This window comes from Protopterus annectens, chromosome 9.part0, assembly GCF_019279795.1.
Source record: "Protopterus annectens isolate FY-2018-M chromosome 9.part0, PAN1.0, whole genome shotgun sequence".
In the NCBI taxonomy this organism is placed as follows: domain Eukaryota; kingdom Metazoa; phylum Chordata; order Ceratodontiformes; family Protopteridae; genus Protopterus; species Protopterus annectens.
Window position 1 is genome coordinate 583,106,240 of NC_056743.1, and position 22,113 is coordinate 583,128,352.

The 22,113-nt window shown below is 44.1% G+C and overlaps 1 protein-coding gene across 1 annotated transcript in view; it reads left to right on the forward strand.

Moving 5' to 3' along the window:
• LOXL2 (lysyl oxidase like 2) overlaps positions 1–22,113 on the forward strand; it is an 836,537-nt gene that overhangs the window by 653,177 nt on the left and 161,247 nt on the right. The window contains exon 11 of the mRNA XM_044083118.1: positions 10,103–10,218. Within this exon, the coding sequence (XP_043939053.1) occupies positions 10,103–10,218 (116 nt within the window). The remainder of the gene's footprint in view (positions 1–10,102; positions 10,219–22,113) is intronic.

The window sequence follows — 22,113 nt, forward strand, 5'->3', positions numbered from 1 at the left end:
ATTGACCACTGAGCAAAGAGCAACCATTGTAGAACTCTCATGTGTAGACGTGCTAGTGGCACTAGGAGGATAGCTGCTGCCATGGTACCCAGAACTTGCAGCACAAATCTGGCTTGAATTTTTTTCTTTGACATCAAAATCTTGATTTACCAGTGAAGGGATTGAATTCTGTCTGGAATGAGTTTTGCTGTCATGTTTTTTGAATCCAGATTTGTGCCTAAGAAGGTAATATGTTGAGATGGCAACAAGGCAGATTTTTTTAAGTTTACTGTGATGCCTAGTCTGGTGCAAAGTGACATTGTTTCATCCCTTGCTTGAAGTAGTAGATGCCTGGTGGTGGCGGTGAGGAGCCAGTCATCTAGATATGGAAACACCCAGAATCCATAACATCTCAAGTGAGCCGTGACCACTGTCATGCATTTGGTGAACACTCTGGGGGCTGTAGTGAGACCAAAAGGCAGGGCTTGAAATTGGTAATGACTGGCTCCTAGCTGAAAGCATGTCTCGTGGATTGCCTGTCCATCTTTATATGGTAGTACGCATCCTGGAGATCTGTTGAGCACATCCAATTGTCTTTCCCTATAAATGGGAAAACTGACTGCAGAGTTACCATTTGGAACTTTGAATTCTTCACTGACTTGTTTAGTTTGCTGGGATCTAGAATGGATCTCCAGTCCCCTGTCTTTTTTGGAACTAAAAAGAATCCCGATTAAGTCCTGGATCCTATTTCGTCTGCGGGGACCTCTTGGATGACTCTCTTCTCTAGCAACTAGATTACCACTTTTGTTGCATGGTCCTTTTGGCGGGGTGGGACATCTGGTACGGACCGATTTTTTTGGTGGGGAGGTAGAAAAGGGTATGTAATAACCTCTGGATATTATTGTTTGTACCCAATTGTCTCAGGAAATTTCTTGCCAGGCGCTTGGGTACAATGACAATCGACCCCCAACTGCCTCAAGAGAATAGCAGATGGGCCTCCTTTCAGGAGCACTCAAAGGGCCTGTCAGAGAATGTATCTCTGTTGCCCTGGATTTGCTGACCTCCTCTGCTGCGCGGTTGGCGTCTTCCATTATAACTTCCCCCTCTGACCCTGGGGGAAGAGTCACCATGTGCATCAGAAAAAACATTTTGGGACTTGCAAAACCACATTTTTCTGCCCTTTTGACCTTTGGGATAAGGTCTAGACTGGGCAGAAAAATGAACTCCCATAGCACATAAGGTTTTCACATACTGCTCACAGCTGGTTAAAGTATCTTTCATCTTTTGTCCAAAAAGGATGAACCACCAAAGGGGGACGTTGGTAAAGGAAGACCTAAAGGGTTTGGCAAAATTGCAAAGGTGCATCCAGGAATGTCTCCTGAGGGAAATTCCTACTGCTGCTGCCCTACTCGCTCCATCCACCATGTAAGAAATCAGTCTCATGGAGGAGTTTGCAATGGAAGTGAGGGTGGAGAGCTGCGAAAAAGAAGTTATGTACTCACCATAATGTTCCATCTGAGTAGTTATACTTCATTTTTCTGCAACCTGTGGGTATTCGGATACATATCGGATCTGAGCCGGTAACTTTACAAGCATCTGCTTTGAGCTCCAAGCTTCCCCCCCCTTACCCATAACCCATCACCATCTCCTGCCTTCCCTTAGATCGAGTTTGCTGCAACTCAAACCAATCAGCAACTCCGCTTAGCATAAACCATACATGAAAATCTCATGAGAAGGTTCGGGGGAAGGAGGGTGGGAAGGTTGCAGAAAAATAAAGTATAACTACTCAGGTGGAACGTTATGGTGAGCACATAACTTCTTTATCTGAAGTAGTTAACTTCATTTTATCTGCAACCTGTGGGACAGAGTCCCCAGCTACTCAAACTCCTGGGAGGCCCTCATGGAAGGATATTCCTGAGCACTGCAGAGCCGAAGGATGCTCTCCCTCTGGAGATCAAATCTAACTTATAATGAGAAATGAAGGTATGTGACTTTGCCCAAGTTGCTGCCACACAAATGAAATCCAATGAGACCCTAGACCAAAAGGCAGCAGAAGTTGCCATATATCTGGTAGAATGAGCTTTAACAAGACCAGGTGGAGACAAACCTTTATCTTTGTAAATACATAGTGTAATCCATGTAGGTAAGGAAACCTTGGAGATGGCTTTACCCAAAAAGGGCTTAGAAAAAGACAAATAACTGGTCAGACTTACGGAAGGGCTTTGTTCTGTGTAAATAAAAACAAAGTTGTCTATGAATATCTAGCAAATGCAGTTTATATTCACCCTTGTTCTGAAAATTTGGAAAGAAAACAGGCAGGTTAATTGTTTGATTCAGAAGCCACTTTTGGTAAGAAAGAAGGGTTTGTATGGAGAGAAACCCTGCCCTTATGGAAGATCAAGTAAGGGGGCATGGCAGACAAAGCCTGAAGCTGAGAAACCCTTCTAGCTGACGTAGTGACCACTAGGAAAGGCTGTCTTCCAGGATAAGAACTTCAAATCTTCTGATGCTGCAGGTTCAAAGGGGGGAGCAACTAAAGCCTGGAGAACAAAGGTAAGGTCCCAAGGAGGAACAGAGTTCTTAATTGGAGGACGCAAAAGAAAGGTGCCTTTGAGAAAAGCCTTACACAGTCTAGAAGAGGCCAGGGTATTCATATTTTCACAAACATGGAATTTCGAAATAGCTGCCAGTTGCACCTTCACAGTAGAGGAACTAGCCCCTTGCTGGAAAATGCTGGCTAAGAAATCCAACACTGCAGAGAGAGGGGTTGTAAAAGGATCCAGGTTTCTCTGAGAAGCCCAAATAGAGAATTGTTTCCAATTACTGCGGTAAATCTTCCTAGTGGAAGCCTTATGAAACACCACCAGAATAGTTTTCACTGAACACAAAAGACCAGGAGTCCTGGCAATCAAGGGAACTGGAGCAAACAAGCTGTCAGCTTGAGGCTGTCCAGGTTGGATGGACAGGTGCCCGAGGGATGAGAAATGAGATCCAGGCAGGGATTCAGAATCCAAGGAGGAGCTAGAACATGAGAGCAGAGGAAGGGGAACCACACTTGAGGCCAGAATGGGGCAATGAGGATCACTTTGCACCCCAGTTGACTAGCTTTCTGAAGAAACTTCAGAATGAGTGATAACAGGGGATAAGCGTACAGTAACCCGGGAGGCCAAGCATGGACTAGAGCGTCTCTCTGGGGGGATCCTCTAGTGAGGGAATCAGAGTGAAGAACTCGTTGCACTTCGCATTGGAAGGAGATGTGAAGAGATCACAGCAAGGCTGTCCCCATGCAAGGAATATCTCCTCCACTTTCAGAGACCACTCATATGGCATTAGAATAGTCTGACTCAATCTGTCTGCTAAAATGTTGGAGTGTCCCGGGATGTGCATTGCAATCCGAAACCGACTGGTGGAGATTGCCCACTCCCACACACTAATGGCCTCATGACACAGAGGGTAAGATCTGGTTCCTCCCTGTTTGATGATGTACCAGACAACTGTCATGTTGTCTGACTGAATTGCAATAGTCCCTGGAGGAAGAACAGTGTGGAAGGCTTACAACACTAAATGCACAGCTTTCATCTCCAGAACATTGATGTGCAATCTGGTCTTGATCTGGGACCACGTGCCTTGGACCGTCCTCCCCAGATAATGCCCCCACCCGAGCTGGGAGGCATCCATGGTTACTGTGGCTTGGGCTGTGGGTGAAACTAATGGGGATCCCACTGCAATCTCCGGGGACTGAAGCCACCAGAGGAGTGATGCCCTGCAGGCTTTGCTGATTTGAATTGGATATTCCATGGGGAGGTCTTGCCAAGACCACTGTACAGCTAGAGTCCATTGAAGAACCCGCATGTGAAGACATGCACAGGGGAGGATAGAGATTGCTGCAGCCATAGAGCCCAGGGCTCTGAGAACGTCGCCCACCTTTGGTAACCTGGGGCCAAGAATTATCAACACATGAGCCCATAGACTCTGGACCCTGTCTGGAGTTAGAAAGAATTTCAGTCAAAGGGTGTCCAGCCATGCCCCAGTAAAGTCCAAGATCTGTACTGGGTCCAAGAGGGACTTGGAAACATTGATCGTAATCCCTAGCAGGTCTGCAAGATGAAGGAAGGAGTCTCTGGCTTGGCAAAGAAGACGCTTGGTGGAAGCAGCAAGGAGCCAGTCATCTAGGTAAGGGAATACCTGAATCCCCTGAAGCCTCATGTGAGCTGCTACAGCTGCCATTACCTTGGTAAACACCCTGGGGACTGTGGTGAGACTGAAGGGTAGGGCTCTGAACTGGAAATGACTGGCTCCCAGCCGGAAGTGAAGGAATCCCCTGGAGCTTCTGTGGATCTTGATATGGTAGTAAGCATCCTGGAGGTCTGTCGAGCACATCCAGTTACATTCTTGAAGATAAGGTAGAATGAACTGCAGGGTGACCATCCAGAATTTCTGTTTGGCGATAGGTCCAAAATGGGTCTGAGGTCCCCCGTCTTTTTTGGCACTAAAAAGAACCTGGAGTTAAGTGCCTGACCCAGACTGATTGGGGGGACCGGTTCGATGGCTCGTCTGTGAAGCAGCTTGGAAATCTCTAGCGCTGCCGTCTCCCTTTGAGCAGGTGGGACATCTGGGAGGCACTTTGGTTGGATAGGAGGGGCAGTAAACGGGATGGTGTAGCCTCTGGATATTATATGAAGCACCCAATGATCTGCAGAAATGGACTCCCACGCCGTTGGGTGCAGTGATGATCTCCCCCGACTGCCTCCAAAGTAGGACAGTCAGGCAACCCCTCAGGGCTGCTGCGTGGGCCTGTCCGAGAAGGGCTCACTAGACTCAAAGTTCCTTGGACCCCTCTGCCTCTGGTATGGCATCTGTCATGCCCCCCTCTGCCTCTAGGGTACAAGTTGTCCTGAGAGTCCCAGGAAAACTGTGATTTCTGGAACCACATCTTCTTTTGCCTTCTCTGATTCCTGGAAAAGGATCTTTGAGGACTAGAGAAGCGAATTCCGATGGCAGACATGGTCTTTCCCGTCTTTTTCACTCTGGAGAAGGGTGTCATGTACAGTCTTCCCAAAAAGAGAGGAACCATCGAAGGGAGTATTCATGAAAGACACCTCGAAGGGGTCCACAAATTTACACAGTCTGAGCCAAGCATGTCACCTCATAGCTACGCCAGTCCCAGCCCCCCTAGCTGCTCCTTCTGTAGCATGGGAAAGGTGCATGGACGTGTTTGATACTGACTTAAGAGTCAACATTTTCATGGAGAACAGATGCCTGTCCTCCTGTGACAAAGACTCTGGGGGCGACCCAGCTAACTCCATGACTAGGTCTCGCATCAGTTGTATAACATGTGCAAAATAGTTCAGCGCTCGGATGGAAAATGTCACTGAAGAATATACTCACTTCCCAAATCGATCCACCATCCTGGACTCCATGTCCGGAGGGTGGACCGAGGAACCTTCCAGAGCCAGTTCCCTCTTGGTGGCTGCTGCAACCACCATAGCATCCATGGGGGATCACTTATACCAGGCCTGTCTGTCTGAGAGTGGAGAAAGGATCTTGTCCGGGCACTTAGATATTGGCTCTATGGTGTCAGGCTCTTTCCATGCCCGCGTGTTGATAAGATCCACCAAGGGATCCACCGGCGGGGACACCCAGGACATAGATGGGCCCATGCCAAAAGCCTCCAGGAACACTGATTCATCTGTAGAAGGTTTTGGGGCTGGCCAACCTCCCCTCTGGCAGAGGATCTCCATGATGTCTCCAAAGGAGACATCCTCGGGAGGTGACCTGGGGGAACCTTCTCCTTCATCTAAAAAAGTGTCTTCTGTCAAGGACTCGGGGGAGTCCAGGTGCCTCCTTTTGCACGTGTGCTTATGAGGAACCTCTTTGGTGGGACTCTCTGAAGAGGGCTTGTGAGCCACGGGGGGTTCCTCCATGGGAACCGCCTGGGGCTCCTCTAGCACGGGCTGTCCCTGAGACAAGCTGAAGGGAGTCATAACCAAATCCGAGGGATTCTGGGCGGAATCCAAGGAAATAGGCTGGGGTCTTGATCCTTGGGAAAGAACCCTCTCCACCACATTGAACACCAATGGAGAACACACCTCCTTAGCACCCAACAAGGAGGAAGCTCTCTCTGGGTCCACTGTGAGGATCGGGGCCGAGGCTAGGGTAACCAGAGCTCCAAAGGAATGGCTCGGATCTGACAAAGTCAGAGCTGAAGACACCTCCATCCCCTCGGGTCCGACTCCCCATCCTTGGCCCCGAGAGCTGCTCGGATCCAAATTGGTTAGATTCAAGGAACTCAAGGTAATCGCCGGAGTCAAGGTTGAAGGAACCATCGGTGCCGAACCCCCAGCTCTGAAGATCCTTGGATCCATAAACCCAGAAACCGCAGGCTGGATCAGGGAAGGAGAAATTAGATGAAAGAAGGGCATGGAGGTTCCCCCTCCAGAGGGAGAGGGGCCTGACAAGACTCCCATCTGGGTTTGGGTCCGAATAAATCTCATCATCCTAGCCATATCCATTTCAGAAAGGCTCTTGAGTCGAGCACGAGGAAGCGACCAACTCAGATCTGGCTGGTCGCTGAGAAGATCTGGATGAAGGCCTTAGCTCCGAAGGCTTCGAGGAGAATATGGGGGACTGGAGCTGAGGAGACACAGGTCTCGATACCTTGGAAGGTGGGCTAGGGAAGGACTCCCGATCTGGAGACTGTTTACGGGGCCTATCTCCTTTCTTTTCTCTGTCTCTCCTATCTGTATCTTTTTTCTTGTCTCTCCCTTTAACATCCCCTTTAGCAGGTCTAGCGGGAGGGTGTGTCCCAGCCTGGGGGAGGGTTGGCCAGGAGTTGCAGAAGCCGAGGCTGAAGAGTCCAGCATGGAAGCAGGCCTTTAGCCACCAGTTTGGCCTTCCTATCCTTCAGGGCCCTCAGATTAAATCCAGCACACACACTGCACGGACGGATAAATGGAGAACAGCCAGGCAAACAACACACAGAGTATGACCATCCACCAGTAAAAGCTTATGGCCACACTTTGTGCATTTTTTGAACATAGGTTTAGGCTGATCAGACATTTTACACACACACAGCCACACCTACCAAACCCCAACACACTATGACCACGCACACCTATATGGAAGGGAAGGGCCTACACTATGACTACTACTTCACAAAACTAAAAACTTTTTTTTTTTTTAAACGACGAACAAGCATTTGGGGGAGGAAAGGGAACTAACTGAGAAAACTCTCACTACACACAAAAATATACCAAAAGGCACTTACAACATCCCTAAGGCTCAGAGCTACAGAGACCATGATGCTGATGCACGAAGCGGCAAACGAGATCTGAGGGAAGGCAGGAGATGGTGATGGGTTATGGTTAAGGGGGAAGAGCTTGTAGCTCAGAGCAGATGCTTGTAAAGTTGCCGGCTCGGATCCGATATGGATCTGAATACCCACAGGTTGCAGATAAAATGAAGTTAACTACTTCAGATCAAACTTTATCTGTGGACCCCAAAGCTGCTGTACCCTGAAAGGAATCTCCTAGTTCTTGAAGCAACAGAGGGTCAACTCCAAGGCAAGGCAGATGGCTCCGAAGCTGACATGGGAGCTGAACTAAACCTAGCCGAGGCACCGAGAGGAAGAGTCAGGTAGGACCGCAGTCCACGCCAACTTTCCCCCCGGACCCAGCTGCCAAGCGTCTGCTCCCAGACCCCTCAACTTCTGATGGAGTTGAGGAAGTTAGAGCAGTCGGCACCGAAAATTCCAATGTGGCTCTCAATGCCGATGGTTCCACTACTATTGGATCCGAGCTCTCGAGCTCCAAAGATGCCGAGATGGTCAGAGGAGGAATCACAACAGGGCATGTAGGAATGGAAGGCTCAGAGACCTTCGGGTCCGGAGATAACATTTTTGCCAGGGCTGGTGTTTTGAGTAATCTCTTCACCACCGACTCCACGTCCTCATCAGATAAACTCCTGGAGGAATGGGTGGATAAGGAAGGAGATCTGCCCTGTTCCAAAATGGGTGATCTCAAGCTAGATGAGACAGGCTCCAGTTTTGGGGAGTGTCTTCTACGCAATGCTTCTGCTCACTCCAAGTATACTGTTGGAGCTGCAGAAGTAATGGTTGTGGTGGAAGCGAGAGCCCTCTGTTCCGATATCACAATCTCTTTAAGTGGCTCAGACAATGGAGCCAAAGAAGCCAGTCTTTTGATAAACTGCATCTTAGAGGAAGTAGGGGAGGAAGATTTGGAGCTCTGTCCTTTGTCTAAACACTCCTGAAAGGGCCCTTTCATTAAACCCCTATCAATTAGTTTTCTCTTCCTTTCATGGAGCACCCTGCTACTGAAAGCAAGACAGATAGTGCAAGGGTCCTGTAAATGTACCTCACCGAGGCAGTAGACGCAGCTATTACAGCCATCAGTGATCGACATTTTCTGGGTGCATCTATCACATTTTTTAAACCCAGATAGTCGATGCTCTTTTTCTTTCTTTAGACATTATCCAAGATATAACAGCTATAGACAAGGGAAGTAAAACTACTACTACAAGCAGAAAAAAAGCTATCTTGTAAGAAAGATGATTTTTTTTTTTTTTTGACAAAACAAAAGACGGAAGGGAGCGGCCCTCCAAGTCAAACAGGCCACGAGAGCCCTCTAACTTAAACGGTGCTCTCTACAATTAGGATAGGGGAAGAAAGAGAAACTTCAAATTTAAAAGATTCTCAAGAAGAAAGAACATACTGAAGAAAAAGGAAAGTGAGAGCGGTCCTCTAACTCAAAATGGGCCGCGAGAGCCCTCTAACTGTTAAAAGTAGAAGAGAGTTAAAGAAAATCAAGGAAACAACACTGAAAAAATATAAAATTAGTCTACTTAGCCAATGAGCCAGCCAGACAGCAACCTCGATGCTTGAGCGGAAACCGAGATCTAGGGATTTGGCCCAGACCATCATGAGGTAGGGGTTAGCCTCGAGCCAGTAGAAGCTCTTGAGCTTTAGTATTTGGCCGAGTCAGAGCCATAACCAGCAAGAATTACAGCGAAGATAGAACAACATAACATTAATATATTTATTTACTGAAATTTGATCAAAGGGAAAGTCTGGGTAGGTTCCCATTTTCAGTGGAGAGTTGGGCAGAAAAACTCCACAAGTATTTCAAAAACATTTTAAGGACAATAACTTTACAAGCTTCAAAAAAGAATACAAAACATCTATAACTGAAATATGTACAGTAAATTAGACATAATGTGTCAACATTGGTTAAAAATAGATAACCTGTATGACAATAATTTAATATTTAGAGAAATGTTGGTCAGTTTACAGAAATTAATAAATTAGTATAATATGAACAGAAATTGCAATGTGAAGTGAGTGAGAAAACTAGAATTATGCCATATTTAGATAGTCAGGGGAGAGAAATTGATGTTAGGAAGTGTGTAAAGAAGGGAGGGTAAGGAGATGTAAGGCATGAACATGCATTTATTCATATTTAGTATAGTTTATCCTGGGGTTGAGCAAAATCAAAGACAGGTTTTGGCTATGATGTCTTACAGAATGGTTTTAAAGGACTGGAGGGATGGTACTGACCTGATGAATCCAGCTAAGGAGTTCCAGGCCTTAACAACATGGTATGAGTACAGACCATGCTCAGCAGATTTGATAGGTTTGTGGACAGAGAGAGTTTTTTTGTCATTGGCATATTCAGCATTTCTTTTATTATTCTCTATCCTTTTTCACACGATGTTCATCTGTCAGATATTTTCCATTTCCTCTTCTGATTTCCATATTTCTCTGACACTTACTATAGCTGTCACAGCTAGGGTAAGATCAGTCAGAAGTAAGCAGGCCTGCATCCCCTGATTCAGCCATGTATACAGTGTAATCCGCAGTCAGTGCACAGCCATTTATGTTTACCTTATACATAGTGTGCACAGTTATGTTGCACCACTATTCCAAGTTCCTACATATATTAGGTATAGTGAGCACTTTGATACCATCATCATCTATCCTTCATTATGACAACTGAAATAGCAACACAGTGAATGTACCTTAATTTACCTTAAGGCTAATGTATGCTTAGTTGTCCTACCCATCTACTTTAGTTGAGACTTTTTACTAATAGTATCCTTTTCATTTTAGGCATTACCACAGCATGGAAGTATTTACATACTATGATCTGTTGAGCCTTAATGGAACAAAGGTAGCTGAAGGTCATAAAGCCAGCTTCTGCCTGGAAGATTCAGAATGCGAAGGAGGTAAACCTTTATAATTAATTTAGCAGTGCTGGCAAATTATTTTTATGCTACAAATTAAAGACTTTTGTCATAGCGGTAAGCAAAGCTTCAAGTGTATGCGTTTATGTGCTAACAGAGAGACTGGTAACACTGTCATTGAGTACATCTGTATTTTTTTGGGAGGCATACTTAATGGAATATAAAAATACTCTGAAGGAAAACAACACAGTCTGAAGGAAGATGTTTAATTTACTAAGCCTAATGATGCTGTCATGTCTTGAGATGCTATAGAAAATAGCAAACTATTTTATTAATCAGGCTAGTATGCTTTTTGGAGCTAAAGGGTAAGGAATATTGTATGGATGACATTAGATCTTTAGCTTTGAAACAGTCATAAAAACACACACTGCATACAAACTCTGAACAGTGATTTAAAAACCCTTTCCAGTGTGGAAAGCTTAACAAACTTTATGTGTAGGAGAGATACACACACTGTTGATAATCCAGGAATGTAAAGAGCATAGAAAAGTGAGCCTGTAAAGTACTGTAATCCTTGGTGGTGTGACCAAGGATTATCGAACCTTTCAGGCTCACCTTGCTCTACTTTTTTAGTCCTGACAAGGATAAGCTACTTGTACATGTTCGGAGAGCCTGATAAGTACACCACTTCACTACAGGTGACCTACTTGCATTATTTATTTCATAGATGTAAAGACCTCACCCAAAAATGTAACTTGATATTGTAGTTTACTTTTTTTTAAATATTTTTTTTAATCACAGTAATTATAATAGAACCTATACAGTCCTGATTAAAAATGTAATACAAGTGTATTCCATTATAGACTTAAGCAAGAAGTAATGCCTGAGAAGATGGGTGTTATTAGGGAATTAATGCCCACCTAGGGGTGCTGTGCAGAGGAGGGGCATACCACCCCAGAATGGCATTATTTCCAAATTAATGCTCACTCTGGAGGGCAATATTATACTTGGAGAATGGGCTATTTTTTTTCTTTAGTATTATATACATTTTTTTTTAAATATTTTTGATGTGCAGTAGTTACTTCACCTAATGCCTCAAACTTGCTGCAGCATATGTTATTGTATTTTACACCCAGCATATAAATTATTTAATGCCTGCACACACATTCGGATGCACAGGGACAGTCCCATACATATATGTAGAAACACATGTGGCCAGCAATTACAGCCACTTTGTTGACTTAATACACCTCAGAAGTCTCAATGTGATCAAATGAATGTGGCGGGGGGACACACAGTGCCAGGAACTGTAACCTCACATGCATCTTAACTGTCCCTGACTTGGGAGAACATCCATGATTTTTTGCCACACAGGTTTGCTCTGTCCCTCGTAGACTGTTTCATTTGCTGGTATATAACGGAAGAGTAGTCGGGCAATAATGCCAGACATTGAGAGTTTTATACTTATTGTATAGACAGTCATTCTGATTCCAAAAGACTTGCTCTCAGTGTAGATGGCCACTTACACTGAGAACAGGCCTTTTGCAATCTGGCCCTTTTTATAAGCCCGTTTATAGACCGGCCTTACACTGAAGTACGTCACTTACAGTGTGGGTAAGTCATGCTTTTTGTGGGTGGAAGAAGTTTGATGTATACAGTCTGTGTCCCTCTCTTGGACTTTCAGATGTGCTGTCTCACAGACACACTATTTTTTTCTATATTATCATTAAACTGCAAAGCCGCATTTAGCAAATGTTAAAAAAAAGACAATTTGCCTTATTTTTTCTGTCCATGCTTCACAGCAGCTTAATGTGCTGCACTGAAGCGGCAGACTTGTGTTTTACTGGGCGATTATATACAAGTGTTGAGACGAACATGGAACAGGAACATCACTGAAACATAGTGAGCTTATAGAAATCAGTTCTAGGTAAGTATATACATGGCTAATTGTGACTGTGATCTCTTTATACAGTGGTACAATGCCATAAAACAAAAATATATAAAAAAAAAAAAAACACAAGACAATGATGTCAAGAAATATGCATCGAGGGGGGCTTGGTGCAAGTATACTTCCAGCATGAAGAAAGGTGGGTATGAAGGGAAGTATTGAAAAGGGAGGGGTTTTTGAGTTGTTCTGATGTTTAGAGGCAAAGTATTCCAGTTCTTGGCTATAGAGTAAGAGTAAAGAAGCTGGGCGGGTGGGAAGTTAGGTTTGTAAACTTGTAAAAGCTTTTGGTCCTCTGATCTAAGGGGCCTATTTAGGTGGTAGAAGTTGAATGCAGAGTTAAGGGCAGGACAGTCTAGGAGTTTGAAGAGTATTTTGTGAGCTGTGGTTACTTGCAGATAGGAGAGGTAGTTCTAGCCAGTTCACTGATGTTAAGGCAGTGCAGTGATGGGTGGAGTGTTTGGAGTTGGTTGCGAATTTGGCGATTATTGTAGCATGCCTTGATTTTAAGTTTAGAAGAGCTTTGGATGTTAGTAAGTAGAGGGGGCACCATAGAGGAGAGAGGGTAATAGGTATGTAGAGGCTACGGTTATTCTTGTGTATGGGTTTAAGAAGTGACTATGCCTGCAAAGGGTACCAAGTTATCATGTTGCTCTGTTTTATTCCTAAAAATCACCTAACCTTGGATCTTCACTTAACTCTAAAATCATAAAAGTAAAAAAAATGATTGTCTCCATTTTCATTTATATGTCTCGCTAGTACATTCTTAATGTCTGACTTCTATTTTTCATAAATATGTTCTCTAATACACTCTCTTAAAGAGCAATTGGTCTTCCCAATATAAAAAGAGGAACAGGTAGTGCATTGAGCTAAGTAAATCAAATTACGTGTGCAGTCTAGATATCGGTTAAGCTTTAAACTCTTCTTAGTAGTATGATGAACAAAATAATTTTTAGTGTTTATATATCTACAGAAATTGCATGACCTGAATGGAAATGTGCCTATTCATTCCAAATGGCCCACCATTACAGGCTTATTCATAAAACAAAATAATCTTTTTAAAAGATTTTTTTTGTTTGTTTTTAAAGCAAAATTGCAGCCGATCACCTACAATCCATTTAATCTTGCTGTCGGCTAAAAAAAAAGGGCCAATTTTTTCTTAACTATATCACAAACAGCATTTATATCGCTTAAGTGGTATAGCGAAACACTCAAATTCTCTGATCTTTTTGAATGACTGGAGCCCTGTGACTCATTCTGTATGGCTGCTGAAAAATACAGTTTTGCTCTATTATTCCTTTGCTGATATCCTCTGTCCTAAAATTCTTGTTGCAAAATTTGCAATCTTTCCTCAAAATTCTTATAGTTTAGTCTGGATAATCTTATACCATGACTTTTTTCAAAATATTTTTTATATATATGTAATCTTGGGTGCATACTATTCCTGTGTAATAGATTTTTTTTTTCTACATAATTTCCTACACAAACTTGTATCAAAATAAAAGTCAGATGTCTTATTGATTTTCACATCCAGGAACTCCATTTCCTGAGCTGAATATTTATAAGAGAATCTCAGAAAGGAGGTAGTAGTATGGAGATAATCTATAACCTCCATCAATAACTAAGGGGTACATGTCCATTGGACCAAGACATCATTAAAAAATCTTTTTGTAACATTTAACATATTGTGAAAATCTATTACCCCTCCAGGACATGTGTATTTTCCCCTTGGGCCAAAGCCATGTTAACATTGCCATTTGGACAAGGCATACCCGTAGCAACCCCCAATTTCTACCAATAATAATTACCATCGGACAGAAATATGTTACTCTTTAAAATTAACTCCACAGACAAGCATATCAAGTTAACTTGTCCATTAGAATACTGATTTTTACTCATCAGAAAAACTGATGACCTATGTCATTTGGGAACACAGAACTAACATCTAAAGTCACCATCAAGCAGTCTTTTAACAACTGATAATCTGTGGTAGATTCGTAAAAATTGTTTAGTATCCCTTAATACTATAAATGCTGAATCAAGAACTGGTCTCAACATTTTTTCCACATATGGACAAGGGCTCTGTTAACCCAACCACGGCCTGACATGATTGGCCTCATCAGTGGTAAAAATGGGTTCTTGTGTATTTTTAGAAGACCATGTAATATTGTAACCAAAGGATGTTCAACTATAAAATATTTATACAGATCTAAAGCTATATTTCTATTCAACAGTTATAACACATAAAGTGCACTAGTCTAATCATATTGTTAATATTAGCTTTCTGAAGCTTAGAATATGTCATAGAGTAGGGCGGCCACGGTGGTACAGCGGTTAGCATTGCCACCTCACAGCAAGAGGTTCTCCGGTTCAATCCTCGGCTGGGATGCCTTCTGTGCGGAGTCTGCATGTCCTCCCTGTGGTCACGTGGGTTTCCTCTGGGTGCTCCGGTTTCCTCCCACATCCCAAAGACATGCTGTAGGTGGATTGGACACACTAAATTGGCCCTAGGTGTGAGTGCGTGCATGTGTGTGCCTTCTGTGGAAGGTTGAGCATCGGGCTGGCAACTCGACACTGTAAAACACCACTGCCAATCATGAGCAGATGGTGATCCGCTGTGGCGACCCCTAACCGGGAAAAAGCCGAAAGAAGAAGACTATGTCATAGAGTCTGATAACATTTCCTTCCTACTATTTAAATAAAATAAGAGGTTATGTACTCACCATAATGTTCCAGGTTTATTGTCCATCTTGCCTTCATTCATTGCCGGTTGTGTTCGGAACCGAGAATTGGTCCTGACTTGGCCTATACAAAAGCTTGAGAGCTTTCACCTGCTCAAGGCTATACCCTATCCCATCATGCACAGGGAAGATAACCCAGATCTTGTTTGCAGATAGTTATATGTTTAGGGGTAGTAGTTATACTATGTCCAATAAGATGAACTAAGGAAGAGAGAGAAAAACTAAATCGAATTAGTAATAAACCTCTCAATCCTCCAGGAGCGAAGGCTGGGGGAAGGTGGGTGGGATGCAGGAATGAAGGCGAGATGGACAACAAACATGGAACGTTATGGTGAGTACATAACTTCTTAATGTTATGTTGTCCTATCTCACCTTCATTCATTGTTGATTGGGATAGCGTCCCTAGCACCTTCTTTCTTGGGTGGCTCTAGGGAAAATGCTCTTCAGAACAGTGGACCCAAAAGAGGCCCTGTTCCTGGAGGCCAAATCAACTTTGTAATGAGTAATAAAGGTATAAGGCTTTATCCATGTTGTTGCAGCACAGATTGAATCCATAGGTAGTCTTGCCTGGAAGGCCAACAAGGTTGACATAGCTCTGGTGGAATGGCATTTTATTTTTTCCTGGAAGTTCTCTATTCTGAGATGTGTATATGAAGGCTATACAATCAGTAAGCCACTTTGAAAGTGTGACCTTAGATATTGGGGTGCCCTTTATAGCTGAAAAAGATACAGTTGGTCTGATTTCCTGAATTCCTTTGTTCTGTGTAGGTAGAAATGTAATTGTCTGTATACATCCAATTGGTGTAGTCTGTACTCTGCCTTGTTGCCATATTTTGGGAAAAAAAACAGGCAAGTCAATGGACTGATTCAAATTTACTTTTGAATATACCTTGGGGAGGAAGGAAGGGTTAGTTGTCAGGGAAACTCTATCTTTGTGGAAAATCAAGTAAGGGTGATGCATTGGCAAGGCTTGGAGTTCTGATACCCATCTAGCAGACATGATGGCTACCAAGAAGGTTGTTTTCCACGTTAAAAGTTTTAGTTGACAAGATGATGCAGGTTCAAAAGGAGGGAAGGATCAAGGTGGAGAACACAAAGTTAAGGTCCTAAGGTGCTGATGTTTCTTGCACTGGAGGCCTTAGTAAGAAAGTACCTTTCAAAAAAAGCTTTGCAGACCTTGTGGGACATGATTTTCAAACCCATTTCTCCAATATGATAATTTGATATAGCAGCTAATTGAACTCGAATGGTAGCCGCTGCTGCCCCTTCATTGAAATGTTTCACTAGAAAGTCTAATACGGTTGTTACAGGGGCAGTGAAAGGATCCATGTGATTGTTGAGCATCCAATAGGAAAACCTTTTCCATTTGCTAGCATATAGTTTCCTGGTTGAAGCCTTATGGGACGAAATCAAAATGTGTTTCACTGCAGGGGAAATATCTGGAAGCCTGGCTATGAGTGGAAGTGGAGCAGCCAAGCTGTCAGTTTGAGGGTTTGAATAGACTGGTGGAGCATCCCTGAGGGATGAGTTAGGAGGTCTGGAACTGGGTACAGAATCCACAGCTCCTTTTGGAGATGGAGCCATAGAAAGGGAAATGAAATCTGACGAGGCCAGTGTGGGGCAATGAGTATCAAACTGCTCCTTAATGTGCTGGCTTTCTGAAGGACTTTGGGAATCAAGGGAAAGGGAGGAAAAGCATAGAGAAGACCCAGGGGCCAATCCTGTACAAATGCATCCCTTGGTGACTCCCTTGGAGGGGGGATCAAAGCAGAGTAGCTTGCTGCATTTGATATTCATGGATGTGGCAAAGAGGTCACAGCAAGGCTGGCCCCACTTGCAGAAAATCTGCTCTGAAACTTCCTGTTTTAGGGACCACTCTTGAGGCATTAAAATAGCTGAGTTTGTATGCTATCACATTGGATTTCCCCTGGATGAGAGTTGCTATCTGAAAACATTGGGAAGAGACTGCTCACTGCCATACTCTCTGGGCCTCTTGACATAGCGAGTAAGACTTAGTTTCTCCTCGTTTGTTTATATACCACACCACTGACATGTTGTTTGTCTGGATTACAGTTGTTCCTAGTGGAAGGGAGTTCTGGAATGCCTGCAATGCCAAAAGCACTGCTATCATCTCTAGGACATTGATATGCAAGTGGTTCCCGTATTTCTCCCAAACGTCTTGGATAGTCTTCCCCAGGTAATGCCCCCCCACCCCATCTGGGAAGTGTCTGTGATCACTGTGGCTGTTGGCTGTGGAAAAATGAATGGTCTACCTAACTCCACTTGAGTAGAGTGAAGCCACCAGCACAGATCCCTCTTGCAGGAGTCCATTATGATAATCTTGTGAGACATGGGCAGCTCCTGCATGGATCATTGGGTGAAAAGAAGCCATTGAAGAATCCTCATGTGCAGACGAGCCATGGTACCTAAAACTTTCATAACCTTTGCTTGCACATTTTTCCTTTATCAAGAGGTTTTTGACTTGCTGATGTAAGGTTTTAACCCTCTCAGGAGGAAATTTGGCTAACATTTGTCTTGTATTAAAGTCTGTCCCTATAGAGGCAATATGCTGTGATGGCAACAAGGCAGATTTTTTTGAAGTTTATCATGATGCCTAGCTGACAGCAAAGATGAATGGTGGTGTCTCTCGCTCTTGTTGGTAGATGCTCGGTGGTGGCGGTTAGGAGCCAGTCATCCAAGTACAGAAACACTTGGAATCCTAGATGTCTCAAGTGAGTCGTAACTACTGCCATGCATTTGGTGAACGCTCTAGGGGCTGTAGTGAAACCAAAGGGCAGTGCTCGAAACTGGTAGTGACTAGCTCCAAGCCAAAAGCGTAAATGACTCCTGAATCACCTGTCCATCTTTAGGTGGTAGTACGCATCTTGGAGATTTATCAAGCACATCCAATTGTCTTTTCCCCAGAGAGGGGAGTATCGACTGCAGTGTCACCATATGGAACTTTACTTCTTGACGGACTTGTTTAGTCTGCTGAGATCCAGAATAGGCCTTCAATCCCCTGTCTTTTTTTGGAACTAAAAAGAACCTTGAGTAAGTTCCGGATCCAGTTTGGTCTGCAGGGACATCTTGGATGACTTTTTTTTTTTCTAGCAACCTTTGTACTTCTATAGTTGCATGGTCCCTTTGACAGGGTGGAACATCTGGAACTGATTTTTTTCTAAATGGGGAGAGGAAAAGGATATGTAGTAACCTCTTGATATGATCGCTTGTACCCATTTGTCTCTTGTTATTTTTAGCCAGGTGTTTGGGTACAATGACAATGACCCCTGACTGCCTCCAGAGGTGGACAGACAGGCCTCCTTTCAAGAGCGCTGAAAGGGCCTACCAAGGAAGGAATCCCTGTCGTCCTGATTCTGTGTACCCCCTCTGCTGCATGCTAGGCATCTTCCATTGTTACTTCCCCCTCTGCCCCTGGGGGAAGAATCACCACGCACATCCAGGAAGGCTCTCTGGGACTTGCAGAACCACATTTTCCCCCCTTCTAGCCTTTGGGATAAAGCCTGCTCAGGATGGAAAAACTGACACCAATGGCAGGAAGAGTCTTTCCTTATTGCTTGCACCTGGTTGGAGTCTCTCTCACTTTTGGCCCAAACAAGCATGAACCGTCAAAAGTGGCGTTAATAAAGGAAGACTTGAAATGCTCTGCAAAGTCACATAAGCGCATCCAGGAATGCCTCCTTAAGAAAATTCTTGTATCCGCTGTCCTACTTGCTCCATTGGCCGTGTAAGAGATAAGTCGCATGGAGGAGTTTACTATGGAATTTAAGGTGGAGAGCTGGGAGGACAAACTTGTCCTCCTAGATTCTGCATCTGCGGGGGGTTTCAGACATCTCCTAGCTCCTTCAGGAGATCCCTCTGAAGTCTAGCAAAATGGGTCAGGTAGTTTGGTGACCTAAGGGCAAAGCAAGCTGATGAAAACATACGCTTTCCATATCTGTCCATCGTCCAAGACTCCTTATTCGGCAGATGGACAGATGAGGAAATCTCAGACAATTCCTTTTAGGTGGCTGCTGTCACCACCATAGCATCAACTGGGACACCTTTAGTGAGGAACTCCCTATCTGAGGGCACAGTAATGAATTTACTTGGCCTCCTAGGAACAGGTTCCACTGAATCTGGAGAGGCCCACGCCTTCCGACTGACTACGTTCATGAGCTGGTCGAAAGGCAGAGACACCCAAGAGGTGGAAGGGCATGATCTGAAAGCTTTCAGGTACACAGACTCATCCTCAGAAGAGTTAAGGACTTCCAGCCACCTCTTTGTTTGAGGATCTCTAGGATGACTGCAAAGGAGACATCCTCAGAGGGTGACCATGGGGACCCTTCTGACTCATTGCGGTCAGTGTCTGACATGACAGACTCCTCTCGGGAGTCTAAATGCTTTCTCTTGCATAACTTCTTCTGAAGGACCTCTTCACGGGGGTACTCCGGTGAGGTTTCAGAAGAGATTGCTTTGTCCAGAGGGGCATCCTGGGGTTTCGGGTCTCCACACCTGGGTGGGAATGAAGGCACTGAGACAGACAATGGCACTTTTGGGGAAAGAGTACTAGGACCTGAGAGCAGAGAAGTCTGATGTGACAGCACACACATCACCTTGAAAGCCCCCTGTCCCTGATCCGAAGAGGCCTATGGCTCCAAAGAACCAGAAACCCCCCTCCTGAACCAAGGCAGTGGGCTCTGAGGCTGATGTAGGTGCCAAACTCACCTGTGCCAAAGCCCCAAGAGGTAGATTTGGGTTGGACAACTGTCCAGCCCGATTCTCCTCCCCAGACCCAATGGGAGAGCGTTAGCTTCTAGACCTCTCAAATTCCAATGAAGCCGAGGAGGTCAGAGCGGTAGTTGGGCCCCACAATCTCGGTACAAGTCTCGACACCAACAATTCTGCTACAGTTGGGTCCAAGCACTCCTGCTCTGAAGCCCCAGAATGGGTCGGAGGAGGAAGTGACAAAGGGGAAGCAATGTTACTCTGCTCCAAATCCCTGTGGGTCGAAGTCAACAGTATCTTGGCCAGTGCCGGCATCTGTAAAAGTCTCTTCACCACCTGCTCCACATCATCATCTGAAACTCTTCTGGAGGATCGAGAGGATAGGGTCAGGGACCTCACAGGCTGTAACAGTGGGGTTCTCAAGACTGGGGAGACCGGTCCCAACACTGGGGAATGGTTCTGAAACTGGAACTCTGTCCCGATATTACCAATGAGGCAGATTTCTTGGTCCCAAAAGCCTTCGGGTCCGAAGATAAGTCCTTTGCCTGTTTTTTTTGCCAGCTCCGAATATGAAACAGCAGAAGACATCCTCTTATCTGATTTTTCTGATCTGGAGGATGGAGATTGCTCAGTAGTTTTTGAGGTACTCTGATTCTCTTTCAAAGCCTCAGAAAATGGGGGTTTTAACAAACCTCTCACAATGAGCTTGTTCCTTCTTTCCATCAGTACCCTGTAACTAAAAGCATGACAGAAGGAACAAGACTCCTGAAGGTGGACAGCACCCAAGGAATACACACAGCTGGTGTGTTCATTAGTTAGTGACATTTTCTGGCTGCACTTGCCACATTTTTTAAAACCCGAAGGTTTCGCTTCTTTAGGATCCTTGGACATCTTACCAGAGGATAATACACTACCAGAAAGCAACAACTTCAAAAAAAAAACACTTTTTTTTTTGAAGTACAGTTAACAGGTAGAACTAACCTGTATTACACTACTATAGACAAAGGAAGGAGAACACACTTCTAGCTAAAAACGAACTGACTTCTACAAAGGACAGGGGAAAAAAAAAGAGCCATCCAAGTTAAACGGGTCCAAGGGAGACCTCTAACTCAAATGAACTACCCAAGGAAAGCAAGAAAAAGGATAGGGTAGGAAAAACTAGTCCAAACCTCTCTAACTTAAATGAGATTGGCCATGTTAGAGAGAGAAAAAAGGTCAAACAGGCCTAACTGTAGATGACGGCCACCAGAAAACCAAACAACAAAAACCAGAAAATACAAAATACCATTCCTAACAAGTTGTTAAACTACAACAATTACTATTTTAAGCTGATTTTAAAACAGTTTTGCAAAGGTATAATGAAGACAAAAATTCCACTTGGCAAGAGTCTGTGTGGAGCACCCGATCTTGCTAAGTGGCAAATGAGATCTGGGTCATCTTCCCTGACCATGATGGGATGGATAGGGTATAGCCTTGAGCCAGTGGAAGCTCTCTAGCTTTTGTATAGGCCAAGTCGGAACAGATTCTCAGTTCCAAACCCAACCAACAATGAATGAAGGTGAGAGAGGACAACATAACGTTGTCTTATTCATAACTACTATAGCCCCTCCTTTGTTGGCTTGGCAAATTGAAATATCATAAGCAGCTATAAAGTTTTCATTGCTTCAAATTAATTTTTCGTAAGATTAAAAAACTTCTTACCAACATTACTTTTACCTACATATTCTGTCAAATCATTTTCTCAGGTCTTGCAGAACACTTCTTATAACAGATGTAATATAGGGGTGAAAGTACTTGGTTTCTTAAGCTTACCTAAGAAAATTATTATTATTTTCAACATAACGCTGCATACAACCATTTTTAAATCCAAAATAATGTCACTCATATTGGCCCTCAAAGCCAGAATAAAAGATGGTGCTTTCTCCAAAACAGAAATCTGTGTATCTGTCATAGACATTGAGGATATGTACCAAATCAGGGACCCTTCACTGGATCCCACATTCATTTGATCATTGCAAGGGGCACTTGCTCTGTGGATTGTTTCCTTCATTTTCTCCCCTGGCTCAGCAAGTGGCCCATCCTGGAAGAACCTATGTTCCTTACTGGCAGTGGAAGAGTAGGAAAAACCTGATTCATGACAGTAGATGGTGGATCTTTACATCCTGCAGCCAAGTTGAAATGGTTAAATTCGAGGAGGAGAAAACTGGAGCATTATTGGATGAAGAAGGGGCGTTCAACACAGTCTCTTTGGCAGTTTCTATATTAACCCTTTTCCTCCAATCAGGAACATGGATTCTTCTAGGTTGGCCACTCGCAGAGCCATGGGAAGAACTGAAGGAAACAATCCACAAAGCAAGTGCCCCTTTTGATGATCAATCTAATCTGTGATCACTGAAGGGTCCCTGATTTGGAACACATCCTCAGTGTCTCTGACAGATGCACAGATTTCCTTTTTGGAGATATGCAAAGTGTCACCCAAAAGGAGAAGGAGAGGACTGGACTAATGGTGTAAGGATTTTGTACTCC